Source organism: Bison bison, unplaced genomic scaffold (genome assembly GCF_000754665.1).
Source record: "Bison bison bison isolate TAMUID 2011002044 unplaced genomic scaffold, Bison_UMD1.0 scf7180017864144, whole genome shotgun sequence".
Lineage (NCBI taxonomy): Eukaryota > Metazoa > Chordata > Mammalia > Artiodactyla > Bovidae > Bison > Bison bison.
The window spans coordinates 5826838-5845444 of NW_011494716.1; the positions used below are offsets into that span (position 1 = coordinate 5826838).

At 50.1% G+C, this 18607-nt stretch overlaps 1 protein-coding gene across 2 annotated transcripts in view; it reads left to right on the forward strand.

Moving 5' to 3' along the window:
- The window catches only part of ABAT (4-aminobutyrate aminotransferase), an 87735-nt gene that overhangs the window by 60005 nt on the left and 9123 nt on the right, over window positions 1–18607 (forward strand). Inside the window, exons 6-12 of one of the 2 annotated variants that reach the window (XM_010840453.1) lie at window positions 2539–2588; window positions 10312–10392; window positions 11004–11096; window positions 11580–11642; window positions 12595–12658; window positions 13639–13820; window positions 16925–17062. In XM_010840453.1, the coding sequence (XP_010838755.1) occupies window positions 2539–2588; window positions 10312–10392; window positions 11004–11096; window positions 11580–11642; window positions 12595–12658; window positions 13639–13820; window positions 16925–17062 (671 nt within the window). The remainder of the gene's footprint in view (window positions 1–2538; window positions 2589–10311; window positions 10393–11003; window positions 11097–11579; window positions 11643–12594; window positions 12659–13638; window positions 13821–16924; window positions 17063–18607) is intronic. The other variant, XM_010840454.1, reaches the window with a different exon arrangement.

Below are 18607 nucleotides of genomic sequence, written 5' to 3' on the forward strand. Positions count from 1 at the left end.
AGGTGAAGAAGGATGAGGTCTCAGTCAGAGACCAGCCACAGCCTGATTCCACAGGGCGGTGGGAGTGGGGGCTCTGGAATGTGAATTGCACCCCAAAGTCAATCCCAGACCAATGCGAAGAGGCTGATCTTTTGGCCCCCCTGGGTCAGTCGGGTCATAGCGCATCAGCTGCCAGGGGGAAGGATGCCATCTTTCAGGCAACGCGGCTTCCATTCATCAGGGGCAATTTGCCAGAGGAGGTGGCTGGAGCCACTTTCAGTGTCCCCCTCCCCCCAGGATACATGCACACAGAGCAGCTGGAAGAGGGGTGGCTGGGCCAAGAAAGTATCTCTCTCAGCAGGCTCACCTCCTGGCCATCCAGAGCAAGGCTGTCCTACTGCAGGAGGGAGAGGCAGGGCTGATGGGCACAGGCTGTTTGTAGCTTGGCTGGTCCGTGTTTCTTTGGTCAATGGAGTCCTCACGGCACCCGCCGATCTGTAGGCTGAGTATCTGTGAAGCCTGTCCCTTCGTGGATAACCCTGGAATATTTACAGCTCCCCACCCAACTCCAGCCCCCTCCACTCACCCCCAGCCCCCTCCACTCACCCGCTTAGGGTCTTTCCACAGAGATCCACCCCTGCATTAGGTTTCCACGCCTCCTCTGCTTTTGCCAAGTTGGGTCGCTCAAACCTATTTATTTCCCATGAAGATGAGATCCAACAGCAGGCAGATATATGACTCATAGTTTCTGGTAAGTTCATCATTCAGAGATGCCTTGGCCTCTGAAGGTGACTTGGAGTCTGAGATTTACGAATCTGTCTCTCCATGTCCTACCAGAGTGAAAGGGGTAAAATCTCGCATTATCCCGAAACCGTGGGCCCGTCTCTTCCTGGCTAACCCCTACATCCTGTCCACCACCACCCAGGGCTCCTTCAGCTCAAATCCCCAGCCAGCCGGCATCTCTATGGGGCTAGGGGAATCGGGCTGATCAGACTGGCAGCAGTTGTTAAAAGACCAGAAGTTCAGGGCTTCCCTGGGGGCTCAGTGGTAAAGAATCCACCTGCCAATACAGGAGACACAGGTTCGATCCCTGATCCAGGAAGATCCCACACGCCCTGAAACAACTAAGCCCGTGTGCCCCAGCTTGTGAACCCGAGCTCTGGAGCCTGTGCCCCGCATCAAGGGAAGCCACCGCAATGAGAAGCCCGCGCATTACAACTGGAGAGTAGCCCCAGCTCTCCGAAACTAGAGAAAAGCCCACACAGCCACGAAAACCCAGAGCAACTCAAAATAAATACATAAATAAAATTATTCTTTTAAAAGGCCAGAAGTTCTAAAAGTTTTGTCTCTGGCCACCTTTATTTTACATCTGTAGTCATTGAAATAATTTTTTTTTAACTAATAATTATTGAAAATTTGCTGTCTGGCATAGTGTCTTCCAAGGGCTTCCCAAGTGGCCCTAGTGGCAAAGAACCTGCCTGCATGTGCAGGAGATGTAAGAGACTCTAGTTGGATCCCTGGGTTGAGAATATCCCCTGGAGAGGAGAATGGCAACCCACTCCAGTATTCATTCCTGGAGAATCCCATGGACAGAGGAGCCTGGCAGGCTACAGTCTATGGGGTTGCAGAGTCTGCTGAAGCAACCTAGCCTGAATGCATAATGTCTTCTGTGTTCTCTCACTTAATCCCTACAACCATCCTATAACGTCAGATTTTTTAATATCACCTCAGGCCCATCAATAGGGAATCAGTTTCAAGGGGTTTCAGGGTTCCCACGGCCATCCAAGGAGCCTGAAGGTTTGCACCAATGACTCTGCCTCCTAAGCTTACTTCTATAATAGCAGCCTCCAGACAGCTACCCCTGCCCTGCGGTGTGGGCAGGGGGGGCCCCATGACATCAAAGACCCGGGTGTGCAGGGACTTCCCTGAGGGTCCAGTGGCTAAGACTCTGCGCTTCCACCGCAGGGGGCACAGGTTCAGTCCCTGGTCTGGAACTAAGATTCCACCTGCTGCTCGGTGTGGTAAAAAAAAAATCCAGCAATAGGATTTCCTGATCAGAGGGGCTAGCTCTGCTTTCATCTTTCTTTCTGAAGCCAATAAGAAAAGTTGCATCTGTGGCTTAATGTGATTCCCTGACACTGCCTTTATCTACTGAGGCAGAAAAGTTATCAACATCCAGGTAGCGTGCTAAGAGTCAGAGCCCAAAGACCTCTGGCCACAGGTTAGTTGGGAAAACCCCCAGAGTGTTCCTTACTTGGGGAACAAGCAATTCCCAACCTTGGTCCCTGCACCCCTGGGGGTGGGGTGAGTGGTGGAGAGACGGAGGAAGAGTGTTAATCACTCTCTCCCCTGGTCCTCACACCACTGCCCCAGTCCACAGCCCCTGCATCCGACAGAGTGAAGTTACAGGGCGTTTCCCAGGCAGGGCCCCAGGAATGGGCCTTTGTGTGTGAAAAGGGTTGCAGGGTTGGAAGGGAAGGGAGGAGGCAGGCGATGGGGTGAAGGGCAGGGGACCCCCAGATACGATGCTGGTCTCTAACTGTATCTTCCTCTCCCCAGGTTACAACCATCCTGCTCTCATGAAACTCGTTCAACAGCCTCAAAATATGGTGAGTGCCCGGGGTTGTGTTCATGGAGATTCAGAGGCTGACTGGGGCAGCCTTTGGAAATGGTCCATCCATTCAGTCCTCCCTGAAATATTTGTTGAGTCCATACTGTGTGGTAAGCCCTTGGAACGCCTTGCCAACACCGCGCCCTGCTCCCACAGAGGCAGCCAGTTAACCACACACATAAGCAGAGAATCGCAGCCATAGGAAACGCCACCGAGCGAGACAATCAGTGCTGTGTGGGCACAAGACAATGATCATGATAATAATGAGCAATAATTAAGAGCATAATACGTATAAAGACTGTGGCCGGCACAGATCGAATATTGCCAAGTCTCTGAGGCGGCTACTGTTGTTATCCCTGTTTTACAGATGAGGGAGCTGAGCCCAGAGAGGTTAAGTATTTGTCCAGAGTCACACAGCCAGAAGAGGTGCTGGAGATAAAAAACCCAAGGGAGCTGGGCTTTTTTAGGGATGGACGGGCTGGGGGCTGGGGGAGAGTGGTCCCTGTAGGGAGTGGAGGGTGGGAGGGAGAGGTGCAAGGAGCTTCAGGAGCGAAAGAGGGCATGGCAGCCGGATCGGAAGAGGCAGGAAAGGTCCAAGAGTGGTGGGGTGGCAGGCAGGGGCTGGGGCAATTTCCCATCCTTGGCATCGCTACCGTTTGGAGCCAGATTCTTCTCGGGGGCCGCTGACTGATGACGCTGGCTGTAACACACATGGAGATGTGCGTGCACACTCAGCATGCTGTGTGCGTGCATTTAGTCGTTTCAGTCATGCCTGACTCTGCGACCCATGGACTGTAGCCCGCCAGGCTCCTCTGTCCACGGGATTCTCCAGGCAAGAATACTGGAGTGGGTTGCATGCCCTCCTCCAGGGGATCTTCCCGACCCAAGGATAGAACTCAAGTCTCCTGCATAGCGGGCAGATTCTTTATCATCTGAACCATCAGGGAAGCGTACTACTGAATGAATTGTCCCCTGTTACCCAGTGTTTCTCCACTTTTTCTTCCCATTATCACTCGCTTAAGGAGTCTTTTTTTGGCCGCACCATTCTGCATGTGGGATCTTAGTTCCCCAACCAGGAATTGAACCCACAACCCCTGTAGTAGAAGCGCAGAGTCTTAATCACGGGACCACCAGGGAAGTCTCTCCAGAGGCTTTTTAGACATTATTTCCCCAATTATCCTCCCCAACCATGAAACTTTAAAACCACCCTGTTTTAGTTTCCTGTTGCTGGCATCACAAACTACCACCAGCCTAGGGATTTAAGACAACAGCCGTTTGGGGTCTCACAGATCTTATGGGTCTAGAATCCGGTGAGCAAAGCTGAATGCTCTGCCTTGCAGCTCACAAAGCTGAGGTCAGCTCTTAGCTGGAGGCTCCGGGGGAGGATCTGCTTTGGGGCTCATTCAGGTCGTTGGCAGAGTTCGTTTCACGTGGTCCTTCCACCGCCAAGCCAGCAGTGTATGATCCTGCTCTCTTTGTATCCCTTCTCCGCCTCTGCCCTGAGCCAAGGGCTCGTGTGGTTGCAGTTAGCCCACCCAGAAGATCTAGGACTGTCTCCTTTCTGAGCTGAATAGGAAGCTTAATAAGACCTGCAAAGCCCCCTCTGCTATGTAACAGTCACAGTTGTGGGGAGGGGATAAGAGTAAGGTATCTTCTTGGAAGCCATAATGGTGCCCACAACACACCTATGATGCATGGTGTGTCTGTACGTATGAAGAAGTGTGAAGCGTTAGTCACTCAGTCATGTCCGACTCTTTGTGACCCCAAGGACTATAGCCCACCAGGCTCCTCTATCCATGGAATTCTCCAGGCAAGAATACTGGAGTGGGTTGCCATTTCCCTCTCCAGGGGATCTTCCTGACCCCAGGATCGAGCCTGCATCTCTTGCATTGCAGGCAGATTCTTTACCACTGAGCCACCACGGAAGCCTCCCCTTACTTCTAACAGCACATGGACAGAATCGTACTGCGTGTGCTCTTTATCACATCTGGCTTATCTCACTCAAAATCCATCTGGAGATGTGTCCTTGGTAGCCACAGGGCATCCATCCTCCCGGCTTTAATCGTTCCATTGTGTGAACGCACTGTAATTAGCATCCTACCTACCTCGGATGAGCATCTGAGTCACTTCTCACAAAGGCCACTGCTGTGGACCTTCCAGTGTGTCTGTTGGTGACACAGTCATGCGTCCCACGATACAAGATGTAGACAAAGCCAGTCCATCTCTACAGCAGTGTGCACACACGGTCAGCCTCAGCAGATCCCCAGATCCCCGGACAGTTTTCCCTCTGGCCAGTCCCCAACCTACCCCCCTACCCCGGGCGCCACGCATCATTAGGGCTTCCATTTTTCTCAGAGTGTGACATCATGTCCACACATAAGGGGTGTGATTCCCAAAAAGAAATCAAAGAAAGACAGGAGGACTGAAAGCCTGACCCCGGCAGGAACCAACTCTTATTTTTTGTAATATTTGTATATTTGACTGTCTTGGGTCTCAGTTGCAGCACGTGGATCTTTGTGTGTGTCATTCAGGATCTTTGGTTGCAGTGCACGGACTCCCTGGGCTTCCCCCCATCATGGTTCAATGGGTAAAGAATCTGCCTGCCAATGCAGGAGTCGCAGGAGCTGCAGGTTTGATCCCTGGGATGGGAAGATCCCCTGGAGGAGGGCATGGCAACCCACTCCAGCATTCTTGCCTGGAGAATCCCACGGACAGAGGAGCCTAGCGGACTACAGTCCATGGGGTCTCGAAGAGTTGGACACGACTGAAGCGACTGAGCACGCACACACTCTCTAGTTCAGTGTGCGGGCTCTACAGCACAGGCTCAGTAGTTGGGGCAAAGCTCCACGTCATGTGGGGTCTTAGTTATCCAGCGAGGAATCGAACCCATGTCCCTGCACTGCAAGGAGGATTCTTAACCACTGGACCAGCAGGGAAGTCCCCTCTCCAGCCATAAAGAAGCAGCAGAAGATAACAGGAAAGAACTCAGCTCCTCTTTACCTGTGGGCCAGTGTACCTGCCTGGGAGGGACCTGGGGATGGTTCTCACCTCTGATGGGTTGACAAGTTCAGGAGCTGCTCTGGCAGAAGCCTCGTCCCCCCACCCCCCAAACCCAGGGTGTCTGGCGAGGCCTGTTGGTGTCTCCGAGCGTGTGTTTACATTCAGAGCCCGGCTTTGTTTCGAAACGTTCTGCGGATCCCAGATGCCTCAGCAGTTGGTGCTAAAAAACTGTGTCAACAAACACGCCAGACACATTTGCCGTGTCAGCTGCCTCCGGAGGCAGAGTGGCCCCAACAGCACGTGATTTCCAGGCCCAGGGATTCTGATTTGTGGGGGCAGGGGCGTGGGGCATGCCCTGCGTCCACCTATCCCTGCCAAGAACCTGGACACCACCCCTCATCCTCCCTTCCCCCAGCCAGGCGGGGACCAGTCCTAGCTCCCCCTCTTCCAGTTGGAGTTTCCCATCAGCCCCTCTCCATCCCTTCCTCCCACCTCCATGTCCATTCTCACCTCCTCCAAACCATCCTCCAAACTGCTCTGTGCCTGGAACCCGCTCCTGGTACCCACTGCCTTCAGGATGCCTCCCAGCTCCTCCTCTTCAGGTGCAAAGCCCTTTGTGATCTGGCTCCTGCTTCTTCAGCCTCATTTCTTTCTTTTTTTAAAAATTAATTAATTTATTTTTATTTTTTTGATTGCACTGGGTCTTCATCGCCGCAAAGCAGACTTTCTCTAGTTGCAGTGATCGGGGGCCACTCTTCCTTGTGACGCGCAGGCTTCTCACTGCAGTGGCTTCTCTTGTTGCAGAGCACAGGCTGTAGGCACACAGGCTTACAAAGCTGTAGCGCATGGACTTAGTTGGTCCTGTCGTGTGGAATCTTCCTGGAACAGCAATTGAATCTGTGTCCCCTGCATTGGCAGGCGAATTCCCATCCATTGTACCACCAGGGAAGTTCCAGCCTCATTCCTTAACATCTGTTCACTTAATGATGGATGGAATACCTATTGTGTGCCGGGCACTGTCCTTGGTGCTGACCTCGATAACACGATCACATTCTAGGCTACAGTCCAGAATAGTCTGGACCAGTGTCTGGATCACAGATCAGATCTGCCTAGATTGCCACCTAGACCGTAGTCTGGATCAAGGTCTAGATCACAGTCTGAGCTGATGTCGTTCTTGCAGAGGGCTGGGTATGGGGCAGGGAGACTGGCAGAGCCTCAGAGAAGTGACCGATGACCGCCACAAGCTCAGCAGAGTACATCTGAGGCGTCAGACAAGACGACCTTGATTGACGTCTTCCAAACTCTTAGCCCAAGATGCGCTCAGGTGGTGGTCATGGTGTTTTTTACCTGTCCTGGGCAGGCTGTTGCCAAGTCATTGAAGTCTTGAGATGGTGCTTATCAACCCTTTCATACCCCAACCACATCACCTATAATTCATGTCCCGGGTCACCTGGATCTAACCGGTTGCAGTTAAAACTTCTTATGTCCCCGGGGCGGCCTCATCACACTGCTCACAGGCTATACAATATCACTGGTCATTGCATGTACCTGGTCACTGCAATGAACGATGAGTGCCGACTGACATCCGTGGTCTTTGGCTGGGCTGGTCATAGGGCAGCTGACCTTGTCAGCTAAGACATCAATGTGACCTCCAGGCCTTTCCACCTGCGTGATTCTGTCCTTCAGGACTAGCTCCTGCCTCGTCTGTAGGCTGTGTCCTCTCACTGGCTCCTGACGAGCACCCAGGAAGGCATCCTCATTTTCTCAAATAAGGACCAGAGAGGTTAAGTGACTTGCCCCAGGTTGCACAGCCACTTAAACCAAAGCCCATTCTCCTCCTTCTGCACTTTACAGCTGCTGAGTCTGATGGCGAGGATTCTAGAAACCTGTCCTCAATTGATTCTGCTACCCAGAGTCCCAGATACCTTCTGTTCTTAATGAATGCCACGCTTTGCCGAACAAGAACACCACCCCCACATCTTGCCTGGGCCCAGAGAGGCAGTCGGCCCAGCCATCTACCTGTGCTGGCAATTCCCCTCCACCCTGAGCTCATGATGTGTTTGGTTTCCTCAGAGGCACATTGACTATGTGTGTGTGTGCTTAGTTGCTCAACCGTGTCTGACTCTTTGTGACCCTATGGACTGTAGCCCGCCAGGCTCCTCTGTCCATGCGATCCTCCAGGCAAGAATACTGGAGTGGGTTGCCATTTCCTTCTCCAGGGGACATAATGAATGTCTTGAAGCCAAAACAAAAGACCGCTCAGCACCTCCCACAGGCCACCCAAGGTCTCCGGTCTCTGCCAAGCCTACTTACCAACAGCATCTATAGTTTCAGGTGGAGGCTGCCTGCAGTGCCGGCAGAGGATGGGATCGGAAGTCAGCCAACCTGGGTTTGACTCATGGTTCTGCCTCTTTCTATCTGTGTGACTTGAGGCAGGTTGCTTGACCTCTCTGGTCCTCCATTTCCCCGGCTCTACAGTGAAAAGGGTTAACTCCCCCCCCATTGTTATTAGACCTATGCAGCTAGTCACAAAGAAGAAAAACCAACTGAGACACGAGGCTACCACGAAGTCTAGCCAGCCACGCCGAATCGCAGTGCCACGGGAGGATGGGTGCTGGGGCCCGCCTGTCCTTGAGTTTCCTCCTGTTTGGATTTGCGCTGAGTTTATTTACATAGCTGAGTCTGAGAGAGAGGGGTGCCTGAGAATTTCCAGGCTCAGTCAATCCTTCCTTACTTTTTAACTTGACTCACAGGATCTTAGTTCCTGGACCAGGCATTGAACCTGGGCCCCTTGCATTGAAGGGCTTCCCTGGTGGCTCAGATGGCAGAAAATCTGCTTGCAATGCAGGAGATGTGGGTTCGATCCTTGGGTCAGGAAGATCCCCTGGAGGAGGGAATGGCAACCCTCTTCAGTATTCTTGCCTGCAGAATTCCATGGACAGAGGAGCCTAGTGGACTATAGCCCCATGGGGTTGCAAACAGTCAGACATGACTGAGCAATTAACACTTTCACTTGCTTTGAAACCATGGAGTCTTAACCACTGGACTATCAGGGAAAATCCCCCAATCCTCTTCTTGATGACCTCATTGCTTATCCGCTGTGCAGACCCCACTCAGACTCTTGCTGATCCTTCAGGGGGCACTGGCTGCACCTGGAGAGACAGATCAGCTCTGTTCTTATCCCCATTTGCATTTCCATTTGCATCTTTTCCATAAGGGTGGACACATGCTGATACATTTATCAACAGCCACAGAAGGTACACCACTCAGTGAACCCTAACATACAACTGTGACTTTGGACATGCCATTTTACCAGCAACACAACATTATCATCAGTGAATGTGCCTTTGTTTGCTTAACCTAATTTTGGCATTTAGAGTGGTTCTCCTTTTGGTTGAGTGACGCTCCCTCGTTTCCTGGGTTTCAGAAGCGAGTGTCTGTGTAGTGTCAGATATGCACTGTAGATTTCCTTACAGAGGGAATCCTTCTCTAGACCTGCCTCTATCAAAAAAAGGGAGTTTTCTAACGCTACTTCTCTTCATCGGCAGCTCTTTCATTAGCCAGCTTCTTTATCCGATTGCTCTCCTACACCTCACTGTCTTTAAAACTTACAGTTACTGAGACCTCTTTCTCGTTTTTGTTTTTTTTTTTTTTAATTAAAATATAATTCACATGAGGTCAGATCCATCCTTTGCCATATACAATTCTATGGATTTCAACAAACCCATAAACTGGGAATTCCCTGATAGTCCAGCGTGGTTCCACAGCAGGGGGCATGGGTTTGATCCCTGGTCAAGGAGCTAAGATCCTACAAGCCACTTAGTGGGGCCAAAAAATAAATAAAACTTAAATTTTTTTTCAAATTTATTTGATAATTTTTAAAATAATTTTATTTATTTATCTATTTATTTTTTGGCTGTGCTGGGTCTTCATTGCTGCACAGGCTTTTCTCTAGTTGCAGGGAGCAGGGGCGACTCTGTAGCTGCAGTGGACAGGCTTCTCTTTGGGGTGGCTTCTTCTGTTGCAGAGCACAGGCTGCAAGGTGTGCTGGGAATCTTTGGAAAAGCAGGCGGGCAGTTTGTCAACGTGAGGCTGCCGTCAAGGCATCCTTCTTAAATAAAACTTTTTGGTGTTGTTCAGTCGCCAAGTCGTGTCCTACTCTTAGCGACCCCATGGACTAGTATGCCAGGCTTCCCTGTCCTTCACTATCTCCCAGAGTTTGCTCAAATTCATGCCCATTGAGTCAGTGATGCTATCTAACCATCTCATCCTCTGCTGCCCCCTTCTCCTCCCGTCTTCAATCTTTCCCAGCATCAGGGTCTTTTCCAGTGACTCGGCTCTTCGCATCAGGTGGCCAAAGTATTGAAGCTTCGGCTTCAGCATCAGTCCTTCCAGTGAATACTCAGGGTTGATTTTGTTTAGGATTGACTGGTTTGATTTCTTTGCTGTCCATGGGACTCTTAAGAGTCTTCTCCAGCACCACAGTTCAAAAGTGTCAATCCTTCAGCACCAATTCTTTCTTTAAAGTGATAGCGCCATACCCCAGTCAAGAAACTGACACTTTGTTTTCAACCCAGAGCCATCCTAGTGGATTTCTCTAAAAGTGCAGGAAAATCTGTCATTCCTGGAAGTGTGAAACACATCCACTCTGAAAAGCATCGCCGGTGGGTGGGACCTGGGTCAGGCAAGAAATCACTGCTGGCATCCTGGCTTTTTTGCAGAGCACATTCATCAACAGACCTGCCCTCGGAATCCTTCCTCCGGAGAACTTTGTGGAGAAGCTCCGGGAGTCCCTGCTCTCGGTGAGTGACTCCATGGGGACAGACTGCAACATGAGGACCCACCTCCGCCCTCCCCACCGCTGGCCCTTGGCTCTGATCTTCAGGAAGCCAGAGTAGCTGGGAAGGAAAGGGTTGGCATCCGTAGCAGTTAAGGATGGGGTGTTTCTGCATTAGTCTCACTCTTCCTGCTGTTTCTTTCAGGATGAGTCTTTTTAAATTTTTCCTTGCAAGAAAAGCTGGGATCCCTCTCGTGCTAGGGGGTGGGGTAGGGGGAAAGGGAACCCAGGGGAACTTAAATTAGCATGGATCCCACAACTGGAGCTTTGCCTGTGTCCTTCAGTCCTCCCTGACTTTGGGTTTCAGTGGCCACAACGATCAGTGTCCTTCGGAATCCTGACTTCCCACCTGTAAAATGTACAGGCAGTGGTGGGTAGGGCCATCAGGAGGGACCTATGGGCTTCATTCACCTTTTTCCCTCTCTGGCCTCCAGTCCCCAGGCCTTTCTTGGCTTCTCGCTCACCCTCCCAGTCTGGCTGCGTCCAGGACTCCATACCTGGTTCCCTGCCCGCATGTAGCGGCTCAGCTGGAGGGAGGGGGGAGTGGGGAGCCCACGACTGTTTCCCTCCCCACAGGTGGCTCCCAAAGGGATGTCCCAGCTCATCACGATGGCCTGCGGCTCCTGCTCCAACGAGAACGCCTTCAAGACCATCTTCATGTGGTACCGGGTGAGGTTTGGGGCATGCATGCGTGTGCACGTATGCACACACACACACACACACACACAGACTCCTCAGCCCCCAGCTGCACAGTCCGCCCTTGTCCAATTATTCACCCCAGTTGGGCAGAATATTGGACATCAGTGACCATGTCCAAAATCCAGGGAAGGCCACTGGCTAGTCAAGCCTTTCTAAACATCCCAGCAGAGAATGGTACAAAACCTCCCCAGTGTGCTACGCTAGTTTACCTGGAATAACGTACCATCTCACAGATCTTCACTGTTGCCAACAGAAGAAGGATGAGCCTTATCCGTCCGTCTGTTTCATCGCAAGCACTATGAACGGTCTCGGGCCTCCATCCATACATGTAACATTGACATGTGTGAGCAGCTCTTCAGAAAGCACCCCCTCGTGGCTTAGATGTGGGTGCAAAGCAGCAGCTCTCCCTGTCCCAGAGCATCTCTGAGATTCTTTTCTGTTCCATCTTGTCAGAGCAAGGAAAGGGGCCAGTCGAGTTTCTCCAAAGAGGAGCTGGAGACGTGCATGGTCAACCAGGTGAGCCCAGCACCCCCTGCTGTCCTCCTCAAGTCGGAGGGTGTCCCGGTTTGTAAAAAAAAAAAAAACAAAACCCACAACATCTGTGAAGTGCAATAAAACAAGCTGCATCTCATATCACATTTGGAGATGAATAAAGGAAAACGACCTGAGGGTATTCTGGAGTTTGTGGGAGAAGGTGCTAGAGTTTTTCCTGGGAGTCTCAGGGACCCAGTGGAGTTGAGCCAGGTCAACCTCCCAGAGATTCAGGGGCCCCCAGGGTGGCCTCTGCAATGTCCCCAGCTGTTCCTGAGTCGCCTGGAGGCAGGTCTGATATCCTTGCTGAGTGGAGAGTCAGAAGGCAGTGCAGCTGTGCCGTTCACTTAGGGCCAGGAGAGGCCTGGGTGTTCGTGAATTCCTCATGCTCCCAGGGGCAGCCCTGGAGGGCCAGGGAAAGCTGGTGTTCCTCCCCTCCTGCTGATCCAAAGCCTGGGCATGTCCTGTGAGGGGCCCAGCTCAGCATCAGGTCATGGGCGGCAGGTACCACCCCCACACCTGGCCCACCTGTGGGCTGTGGGAGCCAGAGCCACCAAAGCAGGGAAAGGAGAGGGGCTGGGAGGAACTTGAAGAGCCCGTCGACAGCTGGGGTGGTGATGGAAAGGAGACTGGGGGGTGGTGGGGGCCCTGGGGCAGCACGCCCACCCACCTTCGGGCTTGGCCGGGAAAGATGGGCGCCCGTGATGCAGAACTTGTGAGAAGACAGAGGTTCAGAAATGTATCTCATGAAACCTCTTGATTTACAAAAAAGAAAAAAATCCACGGGCTGGATTTTGACCTCTGGTGTCCAGTTTGTAACTTCCCCCTGCGAAGGACCCTTGGTTCCTCTGAGATTTCATGCTCCTCGAGGTTCATGGGAGCAGCCACCTAGGCCCCTAGTTCACAATCCTGACCGATGGTTGTTTCCTGGTTCCAGGCCCCTGGGTGCCCTGACTACAGCATCCTCTCCTTCATGGGTGCTTTCCACGGGAGGACCATGGGTAAGGAGGGCCGTGGGATCCGGAGGTAGCAGGTAGAGTAACAATAACAACAGCAGCAATAGCTGCCTCTGATCGGGCGTGGCGGCTTCTACTTATGGTCTCCTTGATTGCACACCATTCTCTGCAGACTAGGGGTGGCTGTGCCCACTTTGCAGATGTGGAAACTGAGGCTCAGCAAGGGAAGGAACATTCAAGGCCATTCAGTGGCAGAGCTAGGATTTAAACCCTTGCCTCTCTGCCTTCAAAGAGTTAGTCTGTGATAAATCAGAAAGCAATCACACACACACACACACACACACAGAGGGACACAACTGTGCCCCTTCAGCTTCAGGATGTTCCCAGAACTGGGGTTCTGTGGGCACCGGGTCTCCCCAGGCTGCCCCATATCATTCTCAAAAACAATCTGGCAGAAACCAACACAATATTGTAAAGCAATTTTACTCCACCTAAAAAGTAAATTTAAAAATACTTAAAAAGCATTTGCTGTGGTCCTGCTTTATTGAAGGTACCATTCACTGAAGGCACAGTAGTTCTGAAATGAAAAAAGTACAATCTTTACCTTAAAAAAATCTAATAGATAAAGACTTTGGGAATTAAGAGTGTATCTTGACCTGCCCTAAAGTTTTTATAACTACTGTGATTAAAACCAGGCATACATGAAGCTTTAGAGAGACCATGTAATGGATTTGTTGTTGTTGTTCAGTCGCTAAGTAGTATCTGACTCTTTGCAACCCCATGGACTTCAGCACACCAGGCTTCACTACCTCCCAGAGTTTGCTCAAATTCATGTCCATTGAGTCGGTCCTATAGTGATGTAATGAGTCAGTGATGTAATGATGTAATGGATAGAGGAGTTAATTCTGTTTATGAGAAATCCAATCTTCATTTTCTGTGATCCAAAACATAAAATTTAATAAATTCACAAAATTTGAAATTCTTTAAAAAAAAAAAAAAAGAATGGTCCACCTTCCTTCCCCCAGCCAACCTCTGCTCTTCTGTTCTGCTGGGCTTAGGTTGCTTAGCAACCACGCACTCCAAAGCCATTCACAAGATCGACATCCCCTCCTTCGACTGGCCCATTGCACCGTTCCCACGGCTGAAATATCCTCTGGAAGAGTTTGTGAAAGAGAACCAACAAGAAGAGGCCCGCTGTCTAGAAGAGGTAACACCCGGACCCTCCCGGTCCTCTCCTCAACACCCCTTCCTGACCCTCAGCACACCGAGAATTAGCCCAGATAAGAGGAATACACACAGAGTGTCTGGGGATCCATGTGGCACTCCCTGGGTGGGTCAGAGGGACAGGGAGCCACATGTCCCGATGTTCCATGTTAGGAAAGGCAATGAGACACTGATTTTGCCACCTAGCCTCCATCACCCGGCTTCTGGTACCAACTTCTGTATCATTTAAGTTTCTTTGGGGACAAGCTTCACTGAGTCCAGAATAAGAGAAAACGAACTGATGGAAAGAATATGGGACAGCTCATAGGGAAACTGATTCCAGGGGATCCTCTAATCCCCTGTGTCTCAGTCTTCGCCAGAATCCTGGGGCTTTTGGGGGAGCCCTGGAGGTTGCAGGGTTGGGGGCTAAGGATGGGCGACCCTGGTCACCACGCCTTCACTTCAACCAACAGCCCCACCTTGATCTGTCCCAGATATTAGGGTTCCATGTAAGATGTTGAAAGGATTGTGTTGTTTGAGGGGGCAGGTGGGTAGTGGCTATCACTGTTCATCCCTGTTCAGATTTGGATTTGAGCTCAGATCAGGCTGGTTTCCCTCTTACCCACATCTTTCTTTTGAATTAATAGGTTTCGCGTACTAGGTGTGAACTAGGTGCTAGGTATTTCGTTGTTGTCGTGGTCTAGTCACTAAGTTGTATCCGACTCTTTTTCGACCCTATGGACTGTAGCCTCCTGGCTCCTCTGTCCATGAGATCTCCCAGACAAAAATATTGGGGTGTGTTGTCATTTCCTGCTTCAGGGGATCTTCCCAATCCAGGGATCGAACCCACATCCCCTGCATTGCAGGCAAATTCTTTACCGCTGACCCACCTGGCTATTTAGTGGTAAATAAAAGAAGCAAGATGATGGAGTCCAAGCAAAATAAGGCCAGCCACAAGTCCCCACAGCCTTCCTAGTCATATTTTTAAAAGGTAAAAAGACCTGGGAGAATAATTTTAATAACATTTTATTGAACCCAGTGTATCCCAAAATATTACTGTGTCAACACGTCATTAATATTTTTAAATTATTGATGAGATATTTTTATATGCTTTTTTTGTGTTGAACCTTCAAACTGCTGGGTGTGTTTTAGACGTAAAGTACATCTCAGTTTGGACCAGCTGCATTCCAAGTGCTGGGTAGACATGTGTCTCTTCTGCATCCTATCAGAAAGTGCAGACTAGTCAGAAACACAGCACTGGACAAATAAATGGAAAAATAGCCATGCAATGACAAATTGCAAATGACACTCAAAGCAAAAAAAGCATCTGACCACTTCCGTGGGGCCATTGGTGAGGCAGAGACCAAAATTACATCATTCACATAGATGATTTTCCTTTAATTCTGCATAACAGAGAAAGATTGCACTTGTTACTCTATCTGGGTATGTGGTTTGGGTTTTTTAGATTAAGTATAATTATTAAATTATTAATGAAGTATCACAATTACTATTCCTTAATTATTTATAAGATGATGCCTGTTTTAGAACAAGACTCCAAGAAATATAACCACTTGGGGAAAATCAGATGCTTTTCTTACTACTCCATCACTGTTAACAGTTAAAAACTTTTTTTTCTTGTAATGAGCTGTCAGAGATCAGATCAGTCGCTCAGTCATGTCCGACTCTTTGCGACCCCATGAATCACAGCACGCCAGGCCTCCCTGTCCGTCACAAACTCCCGGAGTTCACTCAGACTCACGTCCATCGAGTCAGTGATGCCATCCAGCCATCTCATCCTCTGTCGTCCCCTTCTCCTCTTGCCCCCAATCCCTCCCAGCATCAGAGTCTTTTCCAGTGAGTCAACTCTTCGCCTGAGGTGGCCAAAGTACTGGAGTTTCAGCTTTAGCATCATTCCTTCCAAAGAAATCCCAGGGCTGATCTCCTTCAGAATGGACTGGGTGGATCTCCTTGCAGTCCAAGGGACTCTCAAGAGTCTTCTCCAACACCACAGTTCAAAAGCATCAATTCTTCGGTGCTCAGCCTTCTTCACAGGCCAACTCACATCCATACATGACCACTGGAAAAACCATAGCCTTGACTAGACGAACCTTTGTTGGCAAAGTAATGTCTCTGCTTTTGAATATGCTATCTAGGTTGGTCATAACTTTCCTTCCAAGGAGTAAGCATCTTTTAATGAGCTATAGGGAAGGAGAATCTGAAAAAGAATATGTGTGTGTTTGTGTGTGTGTAACTTAGTTTGCTTTATACCAGCAACTAACACAACACTGTAGATTAACTATGCTTCAATGTTTTTTTAATGATTTTAATGTAGAAGGGTGCCCATTTCTCCACATCCTCTCCAGCATCTATTATTTGTGCACTTTTGATGGCGGCCATTCTGACTGGTGTGAGGTTGTAAGTTACTGTATTTTTGACTTGCATTTCTCTAATAATTAGTGATGTTGAGCATCTTTTTATGTGCCTGTTGGCCATCTGTATGCCTTCTTTGGAGGAATGTCTATTTAGGCCTCCTGACCATTTTTTGATTGGGTCATTTGGTTTTTTGTTACTGAGTTATATGAGCTGTTTGTATATTTTAGAAATTGAGCCCTTGTCTGTTGCATCATTTGCAAGCATTTTCTCCCAGTTCATTGGTTGTCTTTTTGTTTTGCTTACGGTTTCTTTCACTATGCAAAAGCTTATACATTTGATTAGGTCCCGTTTATTTTTGCTTTTATTTCTATTGCCTGGGAGACTGACCTAAGAAAAGGTTGCTAAAATTTATACCAGGGAATGTTTTGCCTATGTTCTGTCCTAGGAGTTTTGTGGTGTTGTGTCTATATCTAAGTCTTTAAGCCATTTTGAGTTTACTTTGTGTGTGGCATGAGGGTGTGTTCTAATGTCACTGACTGCCATGCAGCTGTCGAGGTTTCCCAGCACCACTTGCTAAAGAGAAACTGTCTTTTCTCCACTGTATATTCTAATGATACGACACCATGACATCGTCAGCATAACTTCCAGGGGTCCACAGCACCCCCATGCCCATCCTCCTCGGGGGCTGCCCAAGAGCCCCCACGAGCCCTTGTCCCGGCCCCCTTTGGAATCCAGGTGGAGGACCTGATCGTGAAATACCGGAAGAAGAAGAGGACGGTGGCCGGCATCATTGTGGAGCCCATCCAGTCTGAGGGCGGAGACAACCACGCGTCGGACGACTTCTTCCGGAAGTTGAGAGACATCTCCAGGAAGGTCAGTGCCCGGGGCCAGTTAGTTGGTTTTCCAGGGCAAAGGGTGAGCCTGGACTCCTTGTAAACTTCCAGATGTCTCAGAGGCCACCTGTGGGCCTCGTGGATAGAAAACTTGGGGTTGACGGCAGGACAGGGAATTCTTCCCTAAAATCTTCTTCCAAAGTCAGCCTCCAACCTGCCACCTTAGGTGGTGGTGGTGGTTTAGTCGCTAAGTCGTGTGCAATTCTTGCGACCCCATGGGCAGTAGCCCGCCAGGCGCCTCTGTCCATGGGATTCTCCAGGCAAGAATACTGGAGTGGGTTGCCATTTCCTTCTCCAGAGGATCTTCCCAACCCAGAGATCAAACCCGGGTCTCCCGCTTTGCAGGCAGGTTCCATCTTAGGGACACTCTCAAACAAGAGAAGGTCCCAGGGAAAGCCTCAGCCCCCTCGTCCCTTTTCTTTCTGGGGATCCCACCTCATCTTTCAGCCCATTGTGGTTCACTCTCCACAGAAACCAAATGAACAAACTTTAATATCATGTCTATTTGGGGTTTCCCAGATGACCCTGTGGGCTTCCTCTGTGGCTCAGCTGGTAAAGAACCTGCCTGCAATGCAGGAGACCTGGGTTTAATCCCTGGGTTGGGAAGATCCCCTGGAGAAGGGAAAGGCTACCCACTCTAGTATTCTGGCCTGGAGAATTTCATGGATTGTGTAGTCCATGGGGTCTCAAAGAGTCGGACACAACTAAGCGACTTTCACTTTCAGATGACGCTAGCGGTAAAGAACCTGCCTGCCAATGCAGGAGACATAAGAGATGTGGGTTTGATCTCTGGATTGGGAAGATCCCCTGGAGAAGGGAATGACAACCCGCTTCAGTATTCTTGCCTGGAGAATCCCATGAACAGAGGATTCTGGCGGGCTACAGTCCACAGGGTTGCAAAGAGTCGGACACGACTGAAGCATTTAGCATGCCTGCATATCTATTTTAATGTGTCTTGGTCCATCCAAGCAGTCAGTTTACAGATAAAGGTGATAAAAATTTATTTAAACACAGATGCTAAGTAAATAATAGTCCAGGTGGACTTCCCTTGTGGTCTACTGGTTAGGACTCTGTGATTCCACTGAAGGGGCAGGGATTCGATCCCTGCTCCAGGAACTAAGATCCTGCCTATAGCATGGTGTGGCCAAAATTAAGACCAATAATAACAATAGTCCGGGTGCTGAGCAGAGCTGGCAAACATGGCACCTGAAGTTTGGGAAACGGAGCGCCTTACCATCGGGGCACGCCTCCTTCTGAGCACGTTGGCCTGCTCAGGAACCAAAGCCAGTGGATCAAGGAGCCTTTGATGTTCCGATTTTGTTCCAGTTGGGCAGTGGGAGGCCATGCGCAGACACAGCCCTGCAGGAACTGCCCTCCTAAGCCTTCGTTTGGTTTTGCACAGCCTGAGAACACGGGCCGGGTGTGAGGTTCAGAAAGCAGTGGCTCTTGGGCTGGATTCGGGGATCCGAGGTCCGAGGTGGGGGGGCCCGAGGTGGGCGAGGATCCCCGAATCCAGCCCAAGAGC